This window comes from Colletotrichum aenigma (assembly GCF_013390185.1).
Source record: "Colletotrichum aenigma strain Cg56 chromosome Unknown KSG_Cg56_contig02, whole genome shotgun sequence".
Taxonomy (NCBI): Eukaryota; Fungi; Ascomycota; class Sordariomycetes; order Glomerellales; family Glomerellaceae; genus Colletotrichum; species Colletotrichum aenigma.
In genome coordinates, this window is record NW_023500908.1 from 665,448 (window position 1) to 692,120 (window position 26,673).

The window sequence follows — 26,673 nt, forward strand, 5'->3', positions numbered from 1 at the left end:
CTTTTTGAACCAGTTGTCCTGTCTATTGCTTGCGTGAAGTCGTCTAAAATCGTCATAAAGGTGGCTCACAGCTTGGCCTTGCCGGCCTTCCAGTCCGCGGCAAATTTCTTGCCCTCCTCGATCCTCTTCTTCTCAAGCGCCTCCCTTGCATCCCACCGCGCCTCCTCGCCGTCGTACTCCTCTTTACTCAGATAAAAGGCGTTCTCCCGCCACATTTCCGCCTTCAAGACGCCATAAACCCCGGACTTGGCCTTCTCGGTCAGCTTCTTGTCGGCGATGAGCTTCAGCGCCTCGTCCATCCCGCCGAGCACGTCGACCAGCCCGGCCTCGAGCGCCGCGGGTCCGCCGAAGCGCTTCGCCTCGAGGACGATCTCCTGGTAGACCCTCGGCGAGCACTTGATGCGGAAGATGCCGCTCATGGGGGGCTTCAGTGGGGCGCCGAACTCGAGCTCGTTCATGCAGAGGAAGCCCTTGTTCGGGTTCATGACGCGGTAGTCGTGGTGCATGGCGGTCATGAAGCCGCCGGCGAAGCCGTGGCCGGGGAGCAGGGCGACGGTGGGCATGGGGTAGGTGAGCAGGCGCTTCCACATCTTGTAGAGGGGGTCGGGGAAGAAGCCCGGGGTGGCGAAGGCATGTTCGAGGTCGAGGCCGTTGGAGTAGAACTTTGGGATGGCGGAGGTGGTGAGGAGGACGCCGGGCGGGTGGGAGAACTCGATGATGTCGAGGGCGGCGAGGAAGGCGCGGCAGAAGGGGGTTGTGAGGCGGTTGTCGGGCGGGGAGGACCAGGTGAGGAGGTAGACGAGCGGGGAGGGGGTGGTGCAGGTTATGGTGCCGCCGGGGTGGGAGTCGAGTTTGGGGATGGGGATTGTGAAGAGGGGGGTTGGTGATGACATTTTGGCGGTGGTGTTTTGGTGATGATGGTGTCTTTTGGTGAGGATGAGAGTTGAGGAGAGTGATGAGACGGACAGGCTGGGAGCTTCGAATTGAATTGAGATATGTGGATAGTTCAGATGACAGCTCAAGGATACAGCTGCTTGAGATGAGATATCCAAAATGAAGCTTGAAAGATGGATCTGTAAATACCTAGGTGGTAGGTCACCAAGGCGGCTGAATGAGGATGGCCAGTCTTACTTGTAAGCGACGGTGACCTCGGTTCGGGAAACGGAATGCGAAAGGGACAGGAGCTGTCTACTAATCAGGGCGCACTGCACGGCGGCAGTCTGGCTGACACACCAACCTTAAAGGTGTCTGGTTCACACGCACAGGCGCTAATCCTCCAATGAAGGTGGCTGCCATTATTTTTTGGCTTTCTGGCCTGCTCACGCGGGATCAGTCTGGAGATGGGCTTTCACATGTGAAGGCCTGAGAATCAAGACTAGCCGCCAGTCTGCAGCGCTTCTGACGCACCCCAGATGCCGCCTCGACTCGACCCCGGACCTGGGCGTTTCTTATGTAAGGAGCTGTTCCACTCGCAGCAACCAACCAATCATAGACGACCCAGAGGGGAGCTCCTTCCGACCAGGTCAATTCGTCCCACTTGCTTGCGACTCGTCTCAAGTCGCATTTCTGTCCTCTCGTAAAGAGGCAGATCAGCTGTCTGTCTGCACACCACACCACCACCACAACGCACACAGCGACCGCAACCATGGCGGAGAAAGACGACGGCAAAAAGACGGTGGTCTTTTTCCATCCCGATCTAGGCATCGGCGGCGCAGAGCGTCTCGTCGTCGATGCAGCTGTTGGACTCCAGAACCGCGGCTGCAAGGTCGTCATCTTTACGAGCCACTGCGACAAGGGCCACTGCTTCGAGGAAGCTCGAGATGGTACCGCACTCCCTCGTTCCCAATGCCGCCGCTACGAAGAAGCCACAATTGACACTCTCCCCTCGCAGGAACCCTCGACGTCCGCGTCCACGGCGACTGGCTCCCCCAATCGATCCTCGGCCGCCTCACCATCCTCTGCGCCATCGCCCGCCAGATAACCCTCCTCTTGCACATCTACTTCACCCGCGAGCTCCAGTCACTGGACCCGGACTTCTTCTTCGTTGACCAGCTCTCCGCCGGCCTGCCGCTCCTGCAGTATCTCGTCCCCAAGGCGCCCATCCTCTTCTACTGCCACTTCCCCGACATGTACCTCGCCCTCGGCCGCGAGCGCTGGTGGAAGCGCCTCTACCGCGTCCCCTTCGACTGGGTCGAGCAGTGGAGCATGGGCTTCGCCGACGAGATCGCCGTCAACTCGGGCTTCACCAAGGGCGTCGCCACCCGCGCCTGGCCCGCCCTCGCCAAGAAGAAGAACTTCAAGGTCGTCTACCCCTGCGTCGACATCGACCCCAAGAAGAGCGAGACCGTTTCGACAGAAGAGCCCGTCTGGACCGACAGGAACATCATCCTGAGCATCAACCGCTTCGAGCGCAAGAAGGACATTGCGCTCGCCGTCAAGGCGTTCGCGGCGCTGCCCAAGGACAAGAGGAAGGGCACGCGGCTGGTCGTCGCTGGCGGGTACGACTTGCGCAGCGCCGAGAACTTCTACTACCACAAGGAGCTGGAGACGCTGGCCAAGGACCTGGGGCTCGAGTCGTTCACGGCCAAGAACATCATCACGGCGCTCTCTGCGCCCGCGGACATCCCCGTTTTGTTCCTGTTATCAATCCCCTCGAGCTTGAAGGATAGCCTGCTCAAGTCGGCCAAGCTGCTGGTATACACGCCCTCCAACGAGCACTTTGGCATCGTGCCCCTCGAGGCAATGTTGGCCGGCGTCCCGGTGCTGGCGGCGAACACGGGCGGACCAACGGAGACGGTCATGGATGGCACTACCGGCTGGCTGCGGGAGCCGGACCAGGTGGAGGAGTGGACCAAGGTCATGGACACGGTGCTGAACAAGATGAGCAAGAAGGAGCTGGAGAAGATGGGCGCGGACGGCGTGCAGAGGGTGCGCGTCGGCTTCGGGCAGGAGAAGATGGCGGAGAGGATCGACAAGATTCTCGATGACTTGGCGGACAGGCAGAGGGTCCCGCCATGGATCAATGCCGTGCTCAACTTCCTCGGCATTGGTATCTTCTTCGCGTTTGGACTGGCCACCTCGAGTATGCTTGCTAAGTCGCAAAAGAGGGATTGAAGGTGGTGAATGTTTGGGATGTAAATTTGTTCTTGTACGATACCTGTCAATGTTGATATCAACACGTTCCACGGATCATATAACCTACACTTACGCTACTTCTTCTACCTTGCGAACCCCTGGCGCGATGCACCCCACCCACACCCGACCCCCACGTAGCGGGGTAAATTCCGCCCCTATGCAGTGACATGCACGCGTCGTGCTCACCTCACATCAACCATCACCACCCATCCTATCTCACTCTCACAAAAATGTCTCGCAAGGCGCTCGTCGAATATTTCTCCCGCTCACTATCGTCTTTCCAATCGTCTCAAGACGCCTTCAGGATCCTCTGCACCCTCCCCCACCACCGCGAAAATGCCGCCCCGTCCCCATCCCCGCGCCGGCCGCAGCAGCCCGTGAAGCGCCTCGTCGTGCTAGACTCGAGCTTCAACCCGCCCACGCTGGCGCACCTGCGCATGGCCACGTCCGCGCTCCAAGCCGGCGCCGGCGCGCGGCTGCTGCTCCTCCTGGCCGTGAACAACGCCGACAAGGCCCCGAAGCCGGTCGCCTTTGCGGTGCGGCTGGGGCTGATGTGCGCTTTTGCGGAGGACCTTCTGGCGCAGGGGGCGAGGGAGGGGATGGAGGTTGATGTGGGCGTGACGACGATGCCTTTTTTCCATGACAAGGCGCGGGCTGTGGAGGGTGGTGGGTTTTATGGGGAAGGGGTTGAGCAGGTGTATCTGGCGGGGTATGATACCCTCATCCGGATCTTCAGTCCGAAGTATTACCCCGAGGCGGAGGGGGGTATGAAGGCTGCGCTGGGCCCGTTTTTGGAACGGGGGAAACTGAGGGTTTGTTTGAGGGTTGGCGATGAGTGGGGCGGGGAGGAGGAGCAGCGTCGGTATTTGGAGGGTTTGAGGGAGGGCGGGTTGGAGGAGGTGGGGGGGAAGAGGGAGTGGGCGGAGAGGGTTGAGTTGGTGACCGGGACGGAGGGGGGGGAGGCTGTGAGTAGTTCGAAGGTGAGGGAGATGGCGGGGCGGGGGGATGAGAAGGGGTTGAAGGGGTTGCTTGGCGAGAGGGTTAGGGGGTGGGTTTTGGAGGAGGGGTTGTATCGTGAGTGAGTGAGTGGTATATAAAGAGGGGATTAGACCTGGTTAATGGATAGAAGGCAAATCGGCCCAAATGTTGATGATGGTGTTGGACGTGTTCGATAACTATGATGGCCCGCCTTTGTGGGTGATCTTGCTTGTGTGCCCAGCGAGATGGGGATGACGAGACGAAACTTCATCCTGAATGTGTTCTCGCGAATACCAGACTGATGATGGACAGAAGTGCCACTTCCGGGTCGTACTTCACTTCACGCCGGGATGTCGAGAGGAGCGTAAGGATCACTCACGTCTGAAACTACACCATCAGCTCTGTTTCCAGTGTATAGTTACACTTATGTCATCGTGGCTGGTGTTATTGAGGTTTAGTGCCTCGCAAAGCTCTTTATAGCCGGCGTCTTGTACTATGCTCCAAAGAATGAGCAGAAACCATCCCGTGGTAGGATTCTAGGGCCCTGTTCAGGCGGACAGAGATGCAAAGTGAAACGGAGGGACGAGTCTCCCGGATGGTATGCTGAAAAGCAAAGCTATAAAGCTCCATGCTTTTAAGAAAGGATATTCTCCTACTTTCACCTATTTCCAGCAATGATGTCTGTCTCAGGGCTGTGAAAGTAGGGGAATTTCCTTTCTTGAAAGCATGGAGATGAAAGGTCTCACGGAGAGAATCTACGCTTCAATCAGAGATTGGTAGCTTCTTGCGACATCTGGGGGAGTATTCACGGTGCATTTAAAGCCAATATATGACAGCAGATGAGAGAAGCCACCATCAACGGGACGCGATGGTGTCGAGCATGTTCCCACCAACCATCAGCTGCAATAACAGGAGAGCAGTCGCATTGGGCAGAAAGCAATGCATTTGCATCCTTTCTTGAGATCTTGAAAGCTCATTGCTGCCAGACTTTCTGAGTCCGTTTCATCATTAAATACGTATCTTTTTGGCTGACATGGAATGTCATTAGCTCGGTCAAGGCATCACGCTAGAGACCAGACGTACTTATACAACAGACATTCAGCCAGACTCTTTCTTGAGGCCAAGATTGGTTTATCGACAGATCGACAGATCGATAGATATATGGTCAGGTGTGGTAGGTTGTGTCTCCGTTGACATCGCTGTCAACCACATACACATCTCTGAAGCTATCGTTGGTATACTCCCGCACGGCTGTCGAGGCACAGCTGAAAATCTAGGGCTGATTTTGGTTCATCTCAACAGGAATACACGGCTGCAGGCAGAGATTATAGACGAAGCCGAACGGGGAGCAACCTGCATCTACGTCACATCGTGACGGCGAAGTCAGGCAATGAGGCAAAGCTGAGAGCGTTGCATGGCGGTAATCCTGGCCAGATGACAAAATCCATTGGGTGACTCAATCGGCATCATTGTGCAGAGATCTCTGAATTATCGAGAACATTCATTTTATAAAGGGTGGTGTCCCATTTGCGTCACAGTTCACAGCGTAGGCATGTCAGCCAGTTGAAAGTGACAACGAACGAACTGCAACACATCTGAATCTGAGAATCATGCCAATGTTCACCATTTTCCATCGTAGCCAGTTTCCATGTTACAACAGCGCGAACGGGGTTCAAAATCGCGGTTGGCTCGCACGCCCGAGGTACGTTTCCTCCACTGTAACCTAGCTGTCCCATCTCGATGATGGGTATGGCCAGAAGAAGGGATAAAGGCAAGAAGACGATGTCGAGAATATTGTACGAGCCTGAAACGCCAAGTAAATCGACAGAATTTGCAGCAATGATGGTACAGTTGCTTCCGGATTCAAGACATAGAGAGAGAGAGGCGATGTACGCGGGCACGACGATGGAACAACGCTGCGGATCGGTTTCACGCCGCCGGCTAGTTATTCTTAAAGACCTTTTTGTCGACTCGTCTACTTTGTATTGGCGTGAAAATATGTCACTCGGGTGAAACCTCTTCACTCAGTTGCTCACCCAGCTATTGCTGCTTTTGAAGGGTTCAAGTGATGCAGGCGGCATAGCATCTGCATGAATAGAAACCACTAAGGCTAACAGGTGACTCCTGTTACGGCAAGGCTACCTGACAGTGAGGGGTCTGCTAACAGAAGCTGAGGGATGAAGCTATAATAGTATCCGTGGTGCTGTAAGTCGAGTAGATCCAGAAGGGTCTTCAGGGGACACGGTGATCAGTCGTATCTACAACGTTGGGGTGGTGTGTAAGGTAAACCTGAAAGTATCCGAAGATGTTTATAAAGTTGATCACTAAAGTTATCCTTGCATACGGGGGGGGGCTTACCACCCTGCGGGGCGGGAGGCCGATTGCTGAGCGACGACATTGATGATGGACAGGGAACTCATTCGGAGGGCGGCGACCACCAAGATGCGCAATACTACAGAGATCACCTCGTCAGAAAAGCCAGAAGCGCAACGAAACAAAAGAATAGCATGTCATAACGTTAAGCCAAGGAGGAATGGGCCTACGTTGAGTGAGGAATGAAGCTTTCGTTGCATCGAGACTTGGGAGTAAGGGAGAAAGCTATGCGGTGGCGGTGAGAGAGCAGCGCGCGGGCCGGCGAACCTAGTAGAGGTAGACGGGAAATGGAGAGACGTATGAAGCCGTTTCCGTACACGGCCGGTGCGCTCGGCCGGGATGGTGCCCCCTGGGACAGAGAGGCGACGCTGACGCCGCCGTTACCGCCGCCGCTTCGCCAGTATGATTTTGTCCTTCTATCGTGATGCTGTCTACTCGACCCGGGCCAGTATCCATCTTCAAACCGGCGACCAGATCTCTCAGCTGTACCCATTTCATTTCCAAGTTGGCAGCCCGCCTAGGCTTTCACGCAGAGTTCGAAAAGGTCAACGGTATAAGAGGTATTGAGGGACGCGTCGGTAGTCTCCGGGGTTCTCGGGTGTCCGGAGGAGCGAATGGGCCGGGCGATGGGGTGAGTTTTCTTCAAATGCTTGCCAGCGTCGGAAGCGAGGCTTAACTGGGGGCATTTTGAGCTGCAGGGAAATTGTAAGCATAGGTGACTGCAGTTGTAGTCCTGACAGCGAAGTGCGAAGTACTTGATCAACTTATCAGCTGCCCGCAAAAGTATCAGGAACTCACCCATCGGAGTCATCGCCGCTTACTTCGATGAAGCATCAGACGAGGAACGCGTGGAAGGTAACATACGGTAGCCGATAGTGAGCGGGGCCATGGCGCGAGAGCTTCGGAACCGAGGAGACATCGCAACGAAATAGGTCTCCTTTGAGCTTCCTTGCGTCCCTTCCCCATAGGTGACCAAGAACGCCTGTGTCCGTCGTTGTGAGATTCCTAGGACAGCATGGACCCCTCCCTTGGCGACGATGCGGCGGCGCTCACGAAGCTGATTCCGATGACCCTCCTGACACGTACCAGCTGTGAAACTCCTTTCCCCCGTCTGTGTAAGAACCGCGGCGGTGGTTTCCGTCGCTGCCAAATGGAGGTTCGACCTTTCATTATGAGACCTCAAATATGGCCCTTCTTTACGAATCTCACGAGGCGGGAGACGGAAGCAGATAAACCAGAAAAAGACAAGGAAATTTCCTCTATTCCAGCAAGATCCTGAAATTCCACTGGGGTATTATAAAGCAAAAACGACTATACCCATGCCAAACGCCAAATCATGTGCATTGTATTTGCAATCCAAGGCGAAATTCCTCATCTCCCGTGTATCCTAGCCATCTTGATGCCAACTGCAATTGCCTCTCTCGGTATTGCATGTACGGGAGGGTGAGCTGTCACATAGCTACCAGAAGTTCTGGGCTTTCTCTTGCTTCTTTAGATGTAGTTCTCGGGCCCTGAGGCAAGTGTCGCGCAGACTCTCAAAAGGGATCTCAACCTGCACAATTCTGGGTGAATTCAGTCAGCAAGCCTGCAGGATGAAACACATAGGGACAGAGCCAGTGCAGAGACATGACGTACTCGTCTCCATGGCCCTCAAACGGAATGGGGCGCTTCAGCCGGGCTGGCACGTGAGCATCGACGGAGAGAAAGTCGGAAGCAAACAGGCGGAGAGGGCCAGGGTTTGGGGAAGCGATACCGGCGGCAGCGTCGTGATCCTGCTCGGCGGCGGCGGTGGCATCAGCAAAATCGAACAGCGTGAGGCTCTGGACCTCGTGCAGAACCGGTCGGCCAGCGGCTGTCATTTCCGTTGCAAACAGGTGGACACGGATGGACGAGATGTTGGGGTATTGGACGTCGAGGATGAGGACCGTCCGGATGTGAGCGTTGGTGTGCTCCACGTATAGCTCGGCCTTGTTCATGGCGTCCTTGAGCGACTGGCTGTAGGAGATTTCGACAACGAAAGGAGGAATAGGGGAGGCGGCCCCATCATCGATGAACTGGTTGTCGGGATCCTTCTTGAGCTTGTTGGGAACGACGATTCTGACGGCATTGTCGCTCCAGACTTGTCGAAGGCGTCTGGAGAGGATATGAAGGGATTCGTTCTGCTCGTTCTGCTCGTTCTGGTTCTCGGTGCCGTCGTCGTTATCGTGGCCCAATTGAGGCCCGTATGCGGTAGCAGGAGTAGCGGCGGCAGCAGCAGCAGTGACGGCGTCAGCAAGCTGCTCAATAGCGCTCTCGAGGAGGATTCCAATAGCACGGTTACACTGGCTGTGTATCGTGGTCTCGACCATCATAATATAGGCGGACTGGGTGACAAAGTCGTAGGAGAAGCGGGCGACGCGGATATGGGCGAGGAGCAGCTCGAGGCGACCGAGGGCATCGGGGGCGAGGTGGAAGGAGGCAGAAGGCGGGAAAGACGAGGAAGGAGCAGAGGTCTGCAGGAGACAGAGATGTTCGAGGTCGGCTTGGAGGTTCTCGGGGGTGTCAAGCCGAGGGGTTTCGCCAATGGACTTGGTCTGGTCATGTTCGGAAGGAGACAACGGCGACTGTGACTGCAACTGTGAGCGCGCAGGAGATGACAACAGTGATTTCACAGTTTGGTGGGCGGTTTCACAGACCATTTCTGTGATCTCTCTGTCTGCTTTGTTGATTTCCTTACCATCCACAAAACCGGGCGCGCCTGTGAAGAATTGCATGGTGGCCATTGTGCAATGCAAAAATTGAGGCCAGGACTGGCAGGAGTTAGAGGAGAAGAGGTAAAAAAAAAAAAAAAAAAAAGTCAGAGGCTTGGTGAGGCGAATGTGCCTAATTTGGGGTTTTTTTTTTTCGTGGTCGTCGTTGTGGTTGTTGTGGGAAAGAAAAGAATTAATTGAGAGAGATGCTTAGGTGGTGTTGTTGAGAAGTTGAGGTGGAGGGTTCAAAATGTAAGGCGGAGGTGGAAGGTGGAGTAAGAAGGCACCTTGAACAGAGTTCCAGCACTGCTACGTACTGGAAAATCAGCACGTGCCTTAGCGCAACTACACTGCCTACCTTGTGAGATGGGAACATCCCCACATCCGTTGTGAATGCCTATGGTATGGGTATCTGAAAGGTGACGATTGATGACTTGCGTTTAGTATCACTTTGTGATAATATGTAGCAGCCCCTGCTGACAAATGGTTTGCAGGGTAGTTGTCACGCGTGGCACTACACTTGGTATTTTAGGATCCACTGGGTGATGGCAACCCTCGAAATGGTTCAACTTCAAGTCAGCCCACCACCATCCTGCCGCCGACTTCTGCCTGTAACCACGTGCGCAGCGAGGTGACTAGTACGGGCTTACCCTACGGGCACCTGGTTGCATGTAATGAAGCCGAATGCTGGATATCTGGTTGCAAGGGAAACGCATCCAACTGCAGGCGAACACTAATCCCAGGATGTGTATGTAGAGGCATTCATTGATCCTAGGACAGTATGCAGGACACACACTAGGAATCTTGGGACCTGTTTACAGATGACCACTAAATCCCAGGATTTGAATTTAGGTTTCTTCGCTAGTCCCAGGACTGATGCCCAGGCGTTGACACCAATCCTAGGATGGTAGGCAGGGCATGCACCACAATCCTCCTAGGACCGGTTTCCGGGTGTGCAGTTTATCTCCACTAATTCCTGGGATCGGTCTGTGGTGTGCCACTGTCACTTTTAAGGCCCTGCGCCTTGAAGGCAGTGTCAGCGTCGTACGACGACGACTGTGGCGCTTAGAACGTTATTAGCCAGGACTCATGCCTCTCCATTTCCGTTCTTATTCGCTAGTGCAGCACGGTGCTTAATTTACTTCTTTTCACACGCGCTTGTCGCAGTCGTGTAGATGTCGATAACAGTGGCCCTGTTCCATAACCCGGTTTTCTGCAAAGATGTCTGGCTTACCCTGCCCACCCTGCTCACCCCGCTCACTGTAGCATGAGGCTTGGCTCGCCCTGTAAAAGCGGCGACCGATTTGAAGACACTTGGGCGCGGTATTGGCGGTAGAAGATCGGTCTAAATATCCCTCTACTTAGTCCTTGAGAGACTCTACAATGTTTCTAGTTCGCCTCCCCGCTCGGAGGTGTCAAGATCTCTCCTAAGGGTTGTGGAATCCCAAAGTTAGGGTTGTTGTTCTCATCGAATGTGACGATCTGAGCAGAGGTGAATCTGTCTCCGCCACATGAGCCAGCTGAGTTTCTTGTAGCGTGGAAGGCGTTCTATTGACCGGGCATGTCAGTATGGGTAATTGTCCACAACCAAATGTATTACTACAACTCACCCAAATCTCGGTTCCGTCTGGGGAGGTGAAGAATGAGTTATGGCCGGTGCCATAGAGCCCGTTGGCCTGGGAGAAGACCTGCCCTGTCTTGTCCCAGGAGCTCTTCAGGAGGGGATCGCCGCCGTTCCAGTGGAGGAGACCCAAAGAGTAGTTGGGTGTGGCGCAGTTCGAAGCGGAGTAGCACAACCAGATGTCATCACCATGGTACAGGGGCTATAACTGTCAGTATGCGCTCAGGTTTTGTATCAGACAATGATACTTACGTGGGGTGCTTCATTGACGCCGATCAAATCGTCTGAAGGAGGGGGGTTGGCCCCAGTGATGTTTCTCTCCCACGGCTGATCCGGAATGGAAATGACATGCCAGGCGCCAACCGTCCAGCTGTCTGTGTCAAGTTGAGTGATGGCCAGAGCCTGGCTGAACTCGTTATCTCTGATGCTCAGAACGTGGTATCTGCCGAAACCCGGGACCTCGAGAAACGTGCCGTCGATGCTGAATGCGAAGTTGTTGTCGAGACCTCCCCTTGAGCCCTCGGGTGGGATCAAGTCGGCGAGGTGCTGGAACTCGCAATCATAAGGGCCAGCAGCGTCGCAGCCTCGCAGAACGCGCGTGGAGCAGCTGTCGCAGCACGAGAGGCTGGCGTCGCAGCTGGAGTAGAACATGTACCAGACGCCGTCAATCTGGTGAAGCTCGGGTGCCCACATGTTGGCGCTCCGGGTGGTGTTTGTGTCGGTCCAGATGGTCTTTTGCTCGCCATTGGGGAGCCCGCTCAGCTTGTCGGAGCGGACGATGGTGATCCTATTGTACGAAGTGAACGTGCTGTGATTGAAGATCAGCCGAGGCTCCTGAGCTGAGATTATTCACGCTTAATAAGGTACTCACAGGTGGTAGCTACCGCCTGCAAATACGAGTGACGGATCAGGAGCAGGCTCTCTCACTGGGTTCTCAAAGGCCGTGGTGAAGCCAGCCGAGAAGACGGCGGCCAGGAGAGTTGATCCCCGGTTGAACAACATGTTGGCGGTCTTTGGCCGTTGGGGTGTATGTGATGCAGTCCGATTCTCACTCGAGATCCAGCATGGCTTCTGCGTTCTTCTGGAGAGGTCTCTATTTATTATAAGTCGGAAGCTCGCTGCTAACTTCTCCGGATTTCCGTCGGCCTGTGCCGCACCAATCCGCGCTTAAGGCCAAACCCCACGACGAATGCACCGTACCCATGCCAAGCCTCTAGGACCTTCACGGGAACTCTCTCCATTCTTGATCGCATGATCGACCGTCAACCCCACAGATGCTGCTGCGGAGATTGTGGGGTTGACGATGCCGCTTGCCAAATCCAGCAGCTCGGTCGCCCAAAGGGATCAGAGCCGGACCAATCATACCCTAGCAATGTTTATTGAACGGGGTTGGCATGCCCCAAGGTGACGTTGTCAAGTCTAGTTCATCTGCGAGAAAGAACTGGAAGAATCAACAGCCTGAGAGTCTGGCTCTTTGTTCAAATTAACTGACCGAAACGCACGTTTAAGCCTCACGAGCTCATTAGCGGGCATCGATGTACAGGTAGTCTACATATAATAACATAGTCCGAAAATGCTTCTTCATTCTGATCCGCTACCAGCATTACCAGCTCGACATGATTAGATACGGTTCAGGACTACAAGAAGTAAAGCAACCATGGTAAGATTGTCTCAAGTCTGATGTGCCATTCCGTCTAACCAAGTTGATGAACTCCTGAGCCCTACTACAGCAGATCATGAAGACTCATTCAGTCCCTCAAGCCACCTCGCCAACTCCGTATGTCTTTCCTTCATCGCAAACCCAGCCGCAGTCAAGCCCGTCACCCTCTCCTTCTCCTCCACCCTTGCCCCATGCCGAATAAGCAAATCAACAAAGGCCCTATCCCCCCGAGACGCCGCCACGTGTAGCCCATTGAAATGCGGTGACCTCGGACAACCCGGCATGTCATACTCCCATGGGTTGGACGGCACCGTAGCATTCACATCCATCCCTCCAATCTCCTCCAGCACGAGGTCCATGATGGCCGACCTCACCTCGTCGTCCGCCTCCCGCGAGTTCGCGATATCTACAATCATGGACCCAGATTCATATGCTGACGGTTCGGGACCGTGCTTCATCTTTTCCGGTGGGAATATGGCCAGGAACTCGCGTGCCTGTGTAACCGACTTACACGATGCGAGGAACCTCCCGGCCGATGGCAGGTCGTAATACAGACCCCTCTGAGCCAACGCGACAAGATACGCGTTCGCTTTTGGTGTGCCCATGGCCGCACTGCCATCTGTCTCCTTAGTATAAATGCCCATGGCGCCGACCTGTATAGCCAGGAACCGCGCCTTCTCCCCGTCGATCGGATCATGCAGCCAGCACGAGTTGAGAATCTCTGTCCACAGGGTGATCTCATCTGACGAGTTAGTGATCGCTTTCGGTGAGTGCTGGAAGAGAGTTGTGTTGGGGTCGAGGCGGGTGTTGTACAGCACGAGACTGTCCACGGCGTCGAATGTGGTCTGCGGAGGGGGGCCCAGAAAGCTTTTGATGAAGTGAGCGAAGAGGGCTGCGTGACGCCTGCAGTAGCAGACTACAAGTAGCAGGTCGGCCATTTCTGGCGTGAGAGAGTTCAGGTCAAGACCAGTCTGCTGGCAGCGGCGATCGAATTCACCAGGGTCACTGACCGTCCACGCGAGGATGGCCAATTCTTTGAACCTGGATATGTCTATACACCGCGAATAGCGTCAGCTCGGTCTTGACGCATGATGGTTCTACTAGGGATCATAATTCACCTTCCTTTTCCAGCGGAACAAAGTTCGGCTCTAGGAACCATCTCTTTACTGCTCCAGCAAACAAGTCCAGCTCCATAAAATTGGCCATCCCGTTCTTGACGGGCACATCCCACTTGTGTCTCGGGCCGTTCTTCTGCAGATGCGATAACACCCCATCCATGTATCCAGAAAGATCGAGCTCGCTGGCGGCGAACTGAGCAGCAAGACGCACGAAGCACGTTTCCGTGGTATCGCTAAACTCATTCTTGACCTCGAATTCGGGCCAATCGTTGGGTAGTTCTAGTCGGACAATGGGCCCGGAGCTGTCTTGGCTCAGGGAGACATTCATCGTGCTGCGTCGGTGTAGGCAAGCGAGAGATTACGGTTGGTATTGGTTGGGATTGATTGTGGTGTGAAGCAATTGAGATTGGGTTGAGCGTGCAGTATCTAAATAAAGGTTCATGTTGGAGCCTGCGGTGGGCGGCCTCCTGTGCCGCTCTACTGCGTCACATATTTAGCTGGGGCTTTCCAGTGTGAAGTGGAAAAGAAACCAGGCTGGGCAGCGATCCGACGGCCGCGGGCACTGCAGAAGGCGCTTGTATGAGTTTGCATGAGCTGTTTATCGACGTGTGGCATTTTCATTTCAAAAGCACTATTGGGATGGCTGAGGAATTAGGTCATGTTTTTCCAATTCTCAGGCAGGAAAAGTAAAAGTTCGCTGGTGAATCCGCCTTGCTACGCTAATGCCTGTTGGTGCGTCGATGTGCCTAGCATCCATCTTGGCAATAAGCTCCCAATCTTGGCAGATGTCGAATTTTTGGTGCGCTTACACGGGGATAAGGACATTGGATCTTCTCATCATGTTCGAGTACAGCGTGCCGCGCTTGAAGTAGAACCGCAAGGCTAAGCCGACGTTGCAAACCTGTTTTCTCAACAATGCCGATGATGTTGGAAGTTTTCGATCAGCTCATGTCAAGGATGAAGCCCCCGTCTTAACCCGTATTCCTTAAAGAGCGAATTTGCAGGCCGTCAAAAGTGGTCTCTTTCTCACGTGTTGCTGAAGCATGTAGAAAGTTGGGCTAATGCGCATGTATATTGAGTTGAAAGCAGAGTACACAAAATGCATCAAGACTCCCCTGGCCCAATGAATGATGGATATTCTAATGTCGACGCTGAATGAGAGGGCTAGATGCCTTACAAACAAACTCCGTGATGGCCTGAAAAGATATGAATGTTTGGATTCCCCACATCTATTTGGGGCATCCAGTTCCCCAGCCGGTGACAGTATCGCAGCAATCAGCGTCCTGATGGAAACGAATAAGTGATATGGCCAATAAAAGAGAGTCGTAAATGTGCTTACGCAAGTCGCGGAAACAGGCGTGTTAGTGCCCTGCTTCATGACTCTGCTGCAGTAGTTCGCCTTGTCATTAAGACACCAGATCTCATTGTTGGGGTTTTGTTTCTGGCAAGATTCGTTGTCCTTGCCCCAGCCAGTTCTCTTTCTTCCCGCTGACGTCGCACTATCAATCTGTGAGCTAATGGTGTACCAATTGGGGAATCCTATGACGCATACGGTAGCAGCAAGAGCGGTTTGGACGGCCATGGCCGAAAGGATGGCGCTGACAGCAACGGAAAACTGCATTTTGAAAGATACGTAGAAACTTTGGTGACTTTTCGTCGTTGTGATGATAGACAAGGAATGTTAAGAAGCTTGAGTCTTTGAGTACCGAATGAGTGAAGTATGAGCAAGAGAGACTATGAAGGAGCGATCACTGTCACCTTTTTATAATGTTCGACAGTTCGACGTTCGTTCAATAACATCTAGACGTCACAAGACACATTTCCTAATTGAACCATGAAGGCCAGCCTTTCGAGTCAGTCGGATCTTGGCACCAACTCCTGAATATTGCCCTTCCGCAGAACACGTAAGATGACACGACGGGCTGAAAATACCCCTTGGGGGTTGTATGGAGGCAAGTAGACATTCTGCTCTGGCTGTGGACACAAATGACAAGTCAAGTGTGCCTCGAAAGCTGACGATTCTGCTCGGCAGTGCTATGAAAGGGCTTCAAACACGGTTTGGCCGGAATATGGCTGGCACAGGAATTGACTTGGTCTATCAATAGAAGACTGCACCTTTCTGCATGAATTCCCAGGAGAAGAGTGGCCCGTCGATCATATTCTCGCTCACAGTGCGATTATGTGTTTTGGTGGGCTCTTTCGGACCCAAAGGCCGATGGCCTCGGTCTTTACATAGGGTAGGGCGTACGAAGCTGATATTTTCGCCCCAGTCTTGGCCTTACGACACGGGAGGTGGGTTCTGTGGCTGTGATGCACGATCACACGTGCTTTGACAAAATATCTAGTGCCAGCTTCCATACTTGGTTGGCTACTACGTTCTCTAAAAAGATCTGGAACGGGTAGTTAAACCTTAAAGACGACATATGCTGATGAACTACCCTGCTGTACGTCTTGGCATTCAGGCCCCTTAATACAATGCCGTAGTTTCAGCGACAGGCCGACCTTTTTTACTTGGCGGCAGGCCCAGACAAAGGTGGCATGTGCTGCGGTGGGCCACCTGGATTCGGAGCGAACGAGGGCTGAGACAACAAAATCTGCTGATGCTGACGGGTCCGAAGGGCCAAAATAAACAACTTGCCGAGAAAAGTCGTACAAAGAACCATGGTAAAACCCTACTACTGGCCAGGAGACAGTCCTTCTTTGGTCAATTGACCTTCAAGCAATAGACGCCAACCACCTGAATAAATCTGCTGCAAGTCCTTTCTTATGAAGTCGCCAACGTGCTGCTAAGTAACAGTGCGGCACTTGCTACTTAAGCATATCGGCATCTCCTCACTCGGGATGTGAAGCATGAGTGCAGCTGTTCGTGGCATATTCTGCTGGCTTGAGGTCTAGTAAGAAAGTTCCTATAGCCATAGCCTGTGTCTCCGTGATGCAGGCGTGCCTTCTAATATTTGCAGCTGTAGATCATTCCGTTTTCCCATTGAACTCCGCCGAACCCTTGCCTGTCGGTCGAATACGTTCTACAGTAGGGACGGAACAAAACATTGAGGGCCAGACTAGTACAACCTCTCGCTTCTTGCCATCGCGACAGTAACGTAGCCAGAGCCCATACGTTACATTGATGTAGCAAGCGATGCCGGTGAACAAATGCCTTTCCTTTTGTGAGCGTCTCGTCACTTTGGAGACAACTGGGTTGCAAAACTTACCACCATCCATGACCTTCAAGAAGCACGCCCCAAGGCAAACCAAGTTCCCGACGCCAGGCACGCAGCTGTGAGCAAAAGATGTTGTCGAGATTCCATGTGAGGAAGCCGATAGCTATGGCGCTTAGTCCACATGTAATCAGGGTCCACATGGTCTTGAGAAGGTCTACATCAAGGTGCTCAGACTTGCTCTGAGGTTCGGATTTGGGCCGTAGGATCTTCTCCATGATATAGAGGCTTCGAAACACCACCGTGGCAGTGAGAATGCCGAACATGACTTGGTGGAACAACGGGTCGCCGAGATAGTGGTAGTAACCGGTGATGAAGACCGCTAAGCTGGTGACGAAGAAGCCAAGCAGAGCCTGACCTGGGGTAGATTTGCCATGGGAAAACACTGCAAAGAAAAGGATGCATGTGGTGTATATCATAGACAGCTCGTCGAACAGTTGCATCCAGTCTGCCATCTGTCAGTTTTGTCGCAGTCAGAGTCCCCGGGCGCAACGAACACTTCAAGGTGGTGTGGTAGAAGATGCTGGCCACACCGATTATCATGTAGCCGATGTATGCAACGAGAAACACACCAGGGTGCTTGTTTCTGACACAGCTGGAAATTCCAACCAATGCCAAGTAGACGAAAATGGCATTTGTGAAAGTATTTACAATCTCAGCCACGTATGGTGAGACGTAGTAGTCCTGGGAACACTGATCAGCTTCACCGGATACATCACCGCCCGAAGATGCATCTCCAAGAAAAGCAACGGGTGATAGTGAAAGCTTACTTCCTCACACCAGTTTATGGTTGCCGTCACAGGATTCCAAACGCCATCCCCAGAAGGTGGGTAGGGTATGGATGGCAATGAGAACGACATCGCAACTCAGTATGACGGAAATGAAAACGGAAGGGATCTGCGAAACGGACGATGCTCTTCAAAGAGGAATTCCCACAGAGTGCAGGCCCTGGGCTGGCCTTACCAAAGCCACCGTTTCAATCAACCTTCCCAGGTTTTATCAAAATAATGGCAGGCGTTGCATGCAAGCCGTTGTGTCTGTCTTGCTTCCTTAGGTTAGTCGGGGCCTTGTCATTTCCAGTGTTGCCGTTTCTCTAAGTGATGCGAATGCAACGTTGTTGCTGACGAGAGAGTGTGCGAAAGTCCCAGTGTGTACGGCATCCAGAAAAGCTGAACTGAACTTGCCACATAATTCGTTAGCAAGGCGCAAGGTATGCTTACAGTCCGTTGCGTTGACAGCGTCCGCCCCCCAATTTTCGGCCCGAAAAGGGTAAAAAAAAAGGGGCTTTTTACTAGAAAACCACTAAATCGTTCTAAACTTTATACATTAATAACTCTATACGTACATAATGCGTATAGCTAAAAGTTTAATTAATTAGTCTACTAGTTAAAGCTATTTAATAGTATAATTTTTATTACTATATATAAAAGGCTTCGTTTTTTTAGCGTTACATTTAGTATCTACTAGCTTAAAAACCCTTTAAATTACTTTAAACTTCACACTTTAATAAATCTATATATATATATAATATAAGAATAAAAATATATTAATTAATAACTTTAAATTAGTTAATTATAATAATTTATTTTTACTTATATATATTATATACGTATAGAGTTATTACGGTGTAAAGTCTAGGGGGGGTTAGGGGGTTTTAGGCTAGCGGAAAATTTTCCTTCTGGGTCAAAGTCGGGGGTGGACGCTGTTAACCCAACGGACTGTAACCGAACTGCCGAGTACGTAATCGATTTTCTGCAACATGTCTTGGCCGGGAGAGTGGGTATTTGCCCCGGCCTAATCGTGGAATGCTTTGGGGCTTGGTATCCGTAGCTCCCCGGATAGTCGGGATCTCGGCTCCACATAGGTAGCCATACTTTCACCCAAGCCCCAAAAATGTCAATGGCAGCTCTTTTTATGATAGAGAACTGCTACCTATGGAACTAAAACTAAGTATGTCTATTATGAAAGTGATCTCATGAATCGCGCATAGCTGGAGATGAAACACGACAGCTACAGCGCCACCTGCCGAGACTGCTCAGACTGTTAGATTAGTAATGAATCGTCTTCTTGCTTGCACCGTGTGTGAAGAAGAAGGTTTATGGACGAGCAGCAAGGCGAAATTCCTTGGTGTTGCTAATGTCGGCTCTTCCCCATCTTCTCGACAGGGAATGCGATACATGGGGAACTTGGCAAGTGCAACCCTGGACAAGCTTCTAACATCGTCGGAGTCCGTACAGGAACCCGATCAGAATGAAATAGCTGAGCATCTTCTACGGCGATGAAATAGGGGTGATCGAGCAGACAGCAATAGCCACTTCTATCAGTTATGATTGCACCGGCTCTGTGGTGTTATTTTGAAAACAGCTCGCAACCATAGCTCAAACGCTCTCTTTCGCAGTAACCCAACCACCTGGCTGATAGAATTTGAGATGCTTGAAAGGTCTCTAGCCCTCCGGGTCGTTGTAGTATCCTTTGGGTTGAAATAAGTGCAACCTCCTGTCACTGTCCTGACTCGCTTGTCAAGCGTTATTAGCATCCGGGCTTTCGGTAGATGCGTCACAAATCTGGTTCAAGTATAGGTGAGGTCAGGCCCGTAGAGTATGAGAAAGTCGAAGGTGCCGTTTCGACATATATGCCCTCTCGCAGCTTTTGGACATCATCACTCTAATATCTATCTTCACTTGTGAGTTCGCCCCGAGCCTGAGTGATGGAAGATTTCATGTATAGACAACTAGGATGATAGATTGAAACCGCCCGTCTGATGCAGATCGCCTGAGACTACGGAAAATACGGATGAAGTTTGTTAGTAGACTACCAGCCGTATAAAGATTTGGGTCTGGAATATCTGAACCAAGGCTCGGTCTCAATCAGCTCTTTCTTTTCTACGTTTATTCTGTAATCCTGGCGCAGAGTCTTGATATGATTTGGATTCTAGCCCGGTCGTTCGAACTCCCTGTCAAACCAAGCCGTGTCTAACTACTTCTCCCATTGCAATGAAACTTATTTGAGACCATCTCGACTGAACATGGAAAGCCTCGCATGACTTGAATGTAGCTGGAATATGATGACGGAAGCTAAGAACAGCAGCTACTAGTGGACAGCTAATAGAAGACTGCGTTCAAACATCAGGTCCAAAGTGATGCCGCTTCGAGCATATTCAGCAATTTTATATCCCCTTAACGTCAGTCCCCAATCGCTATCCACGAGACACCGCAAAACAATGGCCCCGAATCCGCCCAGACGGACGCGACAACAGTGAAGCCCGTCACGTCAGCCTCCCTTACTAGCAGTTGTATTTTGTGCTTTCCGCATCCCGACGCATCCAAAGAACGCAAGCTTACTGTTACCAACGGAATCGACTTGAACGTTTTTTTGAAGTTCAAACGCTCTGACTCTCTAGTCCCCAGTACCATTAGCTTGCCGCCCAGGTCATGTTGGTGGTCTATATTGTTCCAAAAACCCCTTTCAACCACAACTGTCCGCTTTAACGTTTGTAAGAAAAGTTGCTCAACTTTCTTCGACAAAGCGGCTAGTTGAATTGTTAGTCTAATTATGACGTTCTCGTCGTTCCCGCTGTTTCCAGGTTGAATGGAGGCTGCATCATTCGCTCCCGAGCTATCTTTTCCTGAACCGCTTGCGCAGGAGCCACCCGAACTAGGGCCCCCGTTGTTGAAAAGACTATCACCTGGGGACGGGATATGAGACATTTCTTCGACTTCTCGCGGATTGGCATTTGGCATCTGTCTTGCGGTGATGAGCTTGCTTGGTCGACAGATTCCAAGGGAGTCGCTTCCGGTGTTTAAGAATGAACATCGTAGTTTTGACCACGTATTTAATACATAGAGAAGCGATTCCGTACGCAAAAAGCTAGGGACTCAATGCGTAGGAGCTGGTTGAGCTGGAAAGACGTCAAAACGACACATTTCAAACAAGGCCACCTTCAGCCAGAGGAGACGCTATGAAGTTCAGCGAACTTATTGAACACACATCACACGTTAGGCCTCCTCTTCGTGACAGATAAGAAATAATCAGTCCTCATAAAATTGTGTGAAATGCTACATTCCTATAGGTAGTTTTAGGCCCCCCTTCGAGTAATACTCCATACACTCACAACACTCAAATGCATATTCCCACAATCAGAGCCCCATTCTGCGTGAAACATAGTTCCAAGCTTAGCGCACTGTCTTGACTCGTATACGTACGCAAATAATATGTACGCGTACATAGTAAGTCCCTCAGAATGTCGGTCTGGGAACCACATCTACTCCCCACATGCCCCATAACCCCCGAACTTTAAATCTGTCTTCGCTCGTGTGGAATCTTTGCCTTGGGATTGGGGCGTTCGCAACCCGCGCGTGGCGTAGGGGGTGAGGGGGAAGCATATGCCCCATGGGCCGATGTGACAGGAGAAGTGGGTTGAGGTGGATTACATAGAATGGGATAGGCACTGCAATAGTAACGCGCTTATTATATTCTCCCAGCCGCCAGCTCCATCGACGTCCGATTCTCATGCATCACCTCGGCGCTACTTTCACCTGGTCGACTCATCAGAGATAGGCAGGATCCACACAACCTTTGACTCGCAATGCTGGGCTCGTCAGACCTCGAATGCCCGCCATGAACCTCCCAGCCTTACTCTTAGTATGTGTGTGCACCTTGCGCGTAGCTAGAGGAGCACCAACCTCGAGTGCAGGCTTTGACATCAACGCGGATTGGGTGTCTTGGGATGATGCTGCATGGACTCTGAAATCTACCAAGCCACTGCCAGGGGTATTCACTGCATGGTTACCACAGTCAAACGGGTATGTAAACTATAATCTTTCAACATCATGGGTGTCGACGGCGCAGTTCGCTCCTGTTGTGCTGTGTACGGGAGCTGATAAGTACATGCAATGTCTTGAATAGCTATTTTGGCCTCGCCCAAGGTTCTCTGGGGCCATTCTATGAGCGTAGCCGTCGAAATGATTCTGAAGGATGGCCGTCTTACAGCAAGCCTCGAACAACTTTCGCCACTGTCACGGGCTTTTGGGGCAGCAAGCCTAGTACACTTGAGCCGGGGGAGCTGGGCGAGAGTTTCATCTCCGGCGTGCCTCACTTTACCGATCTGCTCGTTGAAGCATGTGGAAGTGTCCTCAATGGAGATGCAGACGTATCCGAGATCACCGAGTTCGAATCGACGCTGTCTTTGTAAGTGAGCGTGTGCGCACAGGTTTTTCCACGAAGCAGAAGAGTATGGGCACTAATTTGATATACTCTACTACCAGTAAGACGGGAATACTCACGTGGTCGTATGTCTGGAGCCCTCCAACCTGCGCAGACGACCGGAAATTTCGGGTATCCTACGAATCTTTGGCCTCGCTAGCAGAAAGACGTCTGGCAGCTGTGAAACTGGTCATATCCAGCGAGCAGGGCCTCGACGGCGTGTACATTCTCGATTCACAAGACCACAAGTCAGCTTTGCGCACGAGAACTGTCAAGACAGGTGTGAATCAAGCCAGCAGCCAGGTCTTTTCTGCTGTTTCACCAGACACAGTCGACCATGTCGTGGCGCATGTGCTGTCGTCGACGCTTGGGAACGAGTTGTTGTGCCTTGAGAGCAAGGACGAATACACGAGCGACTCTTTTTCCGCCTTCGATAACTCGGCAACATCGGGTTCAGCCAACTCATCCTACGCAGACTCTGAAAGCGTTTCCTCAACGCAGCGGTATCGGGTACAATCCGGTTCACAGTCCGCAACGATTTATAAATACGCAGCTATTGCCTCAACAGAGCACTATGGGTCGGACACAGAGACAGTGGTCTCGGACGTTTTGTCATCTGCCATAAAGCGCGGATATCATGTCTTACGCCAGGAGCATAGCGCGGAAGTAGGCAAGCTCATGAGTGCGGACTTTGTGGCTGACTTTAGAGATCCAGCGACAGGATCGCTCCCATTAGACAGCGGCGGCGACGTGGTAAAAGCTTTGCAGATCACAGCCATCTCCTCTGCTTACTATCTTTACACGAGCCTCATCCCATGGAGCCCGATGCGTGACGAGAGCCCAAGCACTTGCATTGCGTGCAACTCTCTTTCCGTCGGCGGCCTGGTTTCCCAGACATACGGAGGCAAGATTTTCTGGGACGCTGATCTTTTCGTGGCGCCCGCCATCCAAGGAGTGCACCCCAAGTTGGCGAGACAGTTTGCGCTGTATCGCATTAATCGGGCAGATCAGTCTCGCAAAAACACAAAGAGGCATAATCTGAAAGCTGGTAGCATGCTCTATGCATGGACAAGCGGTCGATATGGGCAATGCTACAACATGTCTGCACCCTGCATCATGTACCAGTACCACCTCAATGCTGATATCGCCTTGAGCATGACCATGGGCAGGAACACAAGCGGCGATAGGAATTGGTTTGAAAAGCACGGGGCTGTGGACGTCATCGACGGCGTAGCCGTGGGCTTAAGCGATATACTGACACGACGAGAGGACACGGGTGTCTGGGGGATCGACGTGATGGCCGATGCCGACGAATATTACATGTGGATTGCAGACGGTTCATTTACTAGTACTGCAGTCAGCACTCTCCTACAACTCGCCTCCGAGGCTCGTCATGAACGGGGCATCCCGCCCGAGACCGACTGGCTTGACCAGCTCGAGCACATGTCAATACCCACTTCGGATGACGACGTTGTGCTTGAATTCCAGGGCATGACCAACGATGTCTTCCCCAAACAGGCAGACGTTATCTTGTCCCATTATCCCTACGACTACAAGCGGAATTTCTCGCTCGCCAAATATCGAGCTGCGATGGACTTTTACGCAGTCCGCACGGATCCCCACGGCCCAGCCATGACATGGAGCATGTATGCCATCACGGCCAACTCCCTGGCCACTTCCGGATGCGCGTTCTGGACATATCTGGTCAAATCGTTCCAGCCTTATATCCGCGGCCCTTGGTACCAGTATTCCGAACAGCAAGACGACGAGCCCGGAGTCCTGGATCCTCTGACCGGGAACCCCATTAACCCGGCTTTTCCGTTCCTGACCGGCCACGGCGGCCTCCTGCAGACATTCACGGCGGGGTTCCTCGGCTTACGCGTTACGCAGCGAAATTTGGTGATTAACCCGTCCCTCCCTCCGCAGCTCCAGAACTTCAAGCCACCCATCCAGTATTACAATGGCGCCGTCGTCAGCTTCCGCATGAATCGCACGCATACTGTTATCACGCGCCGCGACGCGTCTCATTTCAACGGTTTGGTGCCGGACCAGTACGGAAAGGAGGACATGCCCATCACCGTCGGCCGAGACGTGGACGATCCCAACGCGCGGACGGTATTATTGCGCGTCAATGACACGGTTGTAATACAGAATAGGCTGTATGATGCCGCGATTTCTGTCCCGGGCAACATCTTGCAATGCCACGGCGCAACCTCATCGCATGGCGAGCTAGCGTTTGCAGCCACTGACGGATACGGAGGCACCTTTTGGCAGCCCGGTACATGCGATGCCACGGCCGCTGTTGTAGTGGAACTGGGAGCTTCCCAGGCGCCGCGGCTTCTGGAGGCTATCCGACTGGATTTTGCCATGCGGCCGCCAAAGCACGTCAAGGTTTCGGTTTCGAATAGCTCGGATTTCGAGTCCGAGACGGTACTAGCGGATCAAGATATCCGCATCACGAAGCCGTGGGTCCCGGACTCGCCGGCGGTGAAATATGTAGGAAACATTACCACCATCCCGCTCACCGAGCCCGTTTGGAGTGGCGCATTTGCGAAACTCGAGGTTACAGGCTGCTGGACTGACGATGGTGCCGGGGCAACGGTTGCCGAGTTTGGGCTCCTGGCTGCAAATGACTGAATACAGTTCAAGATTAGGTATGGGTAGAAATAATTGCTTAGGCGTATAGGTGGAATGATATTGGATTTATACTGGATATACTCTAGTAACATGTATGGAATGATGCTGCGAAAGTTCTCATTTCAATTCTCTTATAGAGCTTTCTCTGCCATCGCCCTTATCGCCCTAGCAATCGTCTTGTTCATATCCAGCCCTCTTGGAAAGTCGTGCCCAAACACATGCTTAATTTGCTCCGCTTCACTGGGTTCGGCAATGTCAAACAGCTGCTGGCCGTACTCGGGGGCATCGCCCAGGCCGGTGATGTGCAGCGATGGCATGTAGAGTGGGTGGCCATCCCAAGTGTTGTCAAAAAAGGTCATGTAGTGCGTTTTATTCACGAGAGCCTGGAGAGGTCGATTTTCATATCGTCAGCCGGCACCGTGCATTTCAATCAAAGTCGACCAGTCTTCATATGCTTACCTGTCTACCATTGGCGAGCTTCGCTGGCCGCAATTCGTCCAGGTGTTCGGCAGGATCTGCTTTGAAGACATCAAACAGCATCCGCAGCTTTGGCGCCTCTTCAATCGGCAGCTCCGTGACCTTTTGCTCATCCAACGGCATGATGAAAGGCGGCACGGCGCTGTTGATGAGCACCAGGAACTTGATTGGTAACTCCTGTGGTGTGGCGTATGGGTTCTCCATTAGGAGTCGGATGGCGATTTGAGCAGCCATCGATCCACCCTGGCTGGTTCAAGTTAGACTTTTTCCCATGGGCGAAAGCACCAATTGTGATGGTTTCATCATTCCGATCCATCTCTTTCGATGCATAGAGACTTTCCGCCGACTTACGAGTATCCCAGCAAACCATCGAAAGGACCATGGTCCTCTATCACTTGACGCAGCTCGTTCTCAGTGGCTAGAATGTCATCGATGTCCAGCATGTTGTAAAATCCATACAGCTAAAGCGCAAGTCATCACGGTAGTTGTTAGCAATGTCAATGTCTTCTTTTCTGAGGCCAGACTAAGGTAGTCATTTTGGCAAGCAGAAAACTGGCAAGGCTTTCAAGGCCTGCGCCTCAATCAGATGGAGCCCCGAATGCTTACATTTGACTTTGAAAAGTCGACTGTGTGCAGAGACCAGTTCCCCTCCAAATGGGGCCACCGGCCCTCTACAAATTCAAACTCGTATTCTGGCTCCAGCAAGCTTCGTATGCCAGCCGTCTGCATCCGGAAAATCTACAAGGACGACGAAGCATTAGTCACTCAGTGGTGGTGGTGTAGTTTCTGCGCTGCCAAACAAATGAAAATCGCCCACCTCGGTGTTGGAACCCCTGCCGTGCAGACATAAAATTCGTATAGGCATCTTTAGACACTGGCAAGACCAATATTTGGAAAAGACTTTGTTGCTTTTGAGGATGGTAGTTGCCAAGCAATCCGAAGGTATCAAGGTTTTAAGCTTATAACTCATACACGACAAGTTAGAATACTACACTTGTTGGATCAGCTTGTTTGCCTGTGCCGCGATGGCAGATAAAACCTTACGGCAGGGAATGGCGACCCTAGGACATAAGACCTATTACCCAGTACCCATGTATTCTCTCGTCTTGCACTGAGGAACGGACTTGACTCGAGTCTGCAGGGGGTGTTCGATTGCCAGAATGCCCCCAGCATTCAGCCCTTGCCCTGTGATCCACCATGGTCTCATTCGTGATAGCAAACTACAAGGATACAGGTTACATACGAGACTGATGAAAAACCGGATGAAGAAAAACAGCGAAACAAGCGGCTGTTTGACCGCAAGCGCATTTGCCGCTCCATACGGTGGATTAGAGAGTCAGAAAGCCCACATCGCAAGACCACGTGTGACAGGATAAGTACAGCAGAGCGGAGGATGACATGATTCATGGCTTATCCCGTCGGGAGATGTTGCCCGTGGGGAGGCAATTTGGAGTTTCCCAAGCAGGAAAACGGGGAATCAAGCTGCATGGATTAATCTGGACTCTGGGGAGTCCGGAAGACTTGGCAG

At 52.3% G+C, this 26,673-nt stretch overlaps 11 protein-coding genes across 11 annotated transcripts; 4 read left to right on the plus strand and 7 right to left on the minus strand.

Annotated features, from left to right (window-relative positions):
* Window positions 1-65: 65 nt before the first annotated feature.
* ECI3 (Enoyl-CoA delta isomerase 3) lies at window positions 66-893 on the minus strand (the record flags this gene model as incomplete). The annotated part of the gene is made up of 1 exon (XM_037317474.1): window positions 66-893. The coding sequence occupies one exon, from the start codon at window positions 891-893 to the stop codon at window positions 66-68; it is 828 nt and encodes a 275-aa protein (XP_037182776.1).
* Window positions 894-1,645: 752 nt separating this feature from the next.
* alg-2 (Alpha-1,3/1,6-mannosyltransferase alg-2) lies at window positions 1,646-3,114 on the plus strand (the record flags this gene model as incomplete). Its single annotated transcript, XM_037317475.1, has 2 exons — window positions 1,646-1,823; window positions 1,892-3,114. 2 exons carry the CDS (start codon window positions 1,646-1,648, stop codon window positions 3,112-3,114), a joined length of 1,401 nt encoding a protein of 466 aa, XP_037183853.1.
* Window positions 3,115-3,365: 251 nt separating this feature from the next.
* POF1 (Nicotinamide mononucleotide adenylyltransferase) lies at window positions 3,366-4,217 on the plus strand (the record flags this gene model as incomplete). Its single annotated transcript, XM_037317476.1, has 1 exon — window positions 3,366-4,217. One exon carries the CDS (start codon window positions 3,366-3,368, stop codon window positions 4,215-4,217), a length of 852 nt encoding a protein of 283 aa, XP_037183856.1.
* A 2,296-nt stretch (window positions 4,218-6,513) lies between these two features.
* CGCA056_v002218 (uncharacterized protein) lies at window positions 6,514-6,672 on the plus strand (the record flags this gene model as incomplete). The annotated part of the gene is made up of 1 exon (XM_037317477.1): window positions 6,514-6,672. The coding sequence occupies one exon, from the start codon at window positions 6,514-6,516 to the stop codon at window positions 6,670-6,672; it is 159 nt and encodes a 52-aa protein (XP_037182677.1).
* A 1,273-nt stretch (window positions 6,673-7,945) lies between these two features.
* Window positions 7,946-9,248, minus strand: CGCA056_v002219 (uncharacterized protein; the record flags this gene model as incomplete). The annotated part of the gene is made up of 3 exons (XM_037317478.1): window positions 7,946-8,048; window positions 8,122-9,095; window positions 9,162-9,248. 3 exons carry the CDS (start codon window positions 9,246-9,248, stop codon window positions 7,946-7,948), a joined length of 1,164 nt encoding a protein of 387 aa, XP_037182678.1.
* A 1,356-nt stretch (window positions 9,249-10,604) lies between these two features.
* Araf43A-3 (Extracellular exo-alpha-(1->5)-L-arabinofuranosidase) lies at window positions 10,605-11,838 on the minus strand (the record flags this gene model as incomplete). Its single annotated transcript, XM_037317479.1, has 4 exons — window positions 10,605-10,763; window positions 10,826-11,038; window positions 11,089-11,644; window positions 11,708-11,838. The coding sequence occupies 4 exons, from the start codon at window positions 11,836-11,838 to the stop codon at window positions 10,605-10,607; spliced, it is 1,059 nt and encodes a 352-aa protein (XP_037182906.1).
* Window positions 11,839-12,570: 732 nt separating this feature from the next.
* Window positions 12,571-13,942, minus strand: CGCA056_v002221 (uncharacterized protein; the record flags this gene model as incomplete). The annotated part of the gene is made up of 2 exons (XM_037317480.1): window positions 12,571-13,547; window positions 13,615-13,942. The coding sequence occupies 2 exons, from the start codon at window positions 13,940-13,942 to the stop codon at window positions 12,571-12,573; spliced, it is 1,305 nt and encodes a 434-aa protein (XP_037182905.1).
* A 901-nt stretch (window positions 13,943-14,843) lies between these two features.
* CGCA056_v002222 (uncharacterized protein) lies at window positions 14,844-15,235 on the minus strand (the record flags this gene model as incomplete). The annotated part of the gene is made up of 2 exons (XM_037317481.1): window positions 14,844-14,897; window positions 14,954-15,235. The coding sequence occupies 2 exons, from the start codon at window positions 15,233-15,235 to the stop codon at window positions 14,844-14,846; spliced, it is 336 nt and encodes a 111-aa protein (XP_037182907.1).
* A 1,584-nt stretch (window positions 15,236-16,819) lies between these two features.
* On the minus strand, window positions 16,820-17,689 carry Acer3 (Alkaline ceramidase 3; the record flags this gene model as incomplete). Its single annotated transcript, XM_037317482.1, has 3 exons — window positions 16,820-17,277; window positions 17,327-17,513; window positions 17,600-17,689. 3 exons carry the CDS (start codon window positions 17,687-17,689, stop codon window positions 16,820-16,822), a joined length of 735 nt encoding a protein of 244 aa, XP_037183789.1.
* A 3,969-nt stretch (window positions 17,690-21,658) lies between these two features.
* Window positions 21,659-24,668, plus strand: treA (Acid trehalase; the record flags this gene model as incomplete). The annotated part of the gene is made up of 3 exons (XM_037317483.1): window positions 21,659-21,696; window positions 21,819-22,016; window positions 22,094-24,668. The coding sequence occupies 3 exons, from the start codon at window positions 21,659-21,661 to the stop codon at window positions 24,666-24,668; spliced, it is 2,811 nt and encodes a 936-aa protein (XP_037182909.1).
* Window positions 24,669-24,799: 131 nt separating this feature from the next.
* On the minus strand, window positions 24,800-25,588 carry CGCA056_v002225 (uncharacterized protein; the record flags this gene model as incomplete). Its single annotated transcript, XM_037317484.1, has 3 exons — window positions 24,800-25,051; window positions 25,128-25,392; window positions 25,497-25,588. 3 exons carry the CDS (start codon window positions 25,586-25,588, stop codon window positions 24,800-24,802), a joined length of 609 nt encoding a protein of 202 aa, XP_037182908.1.
* Between the last annotated feature and the right edge of the window lie 1,085 nt (window positions 25,589-26,673).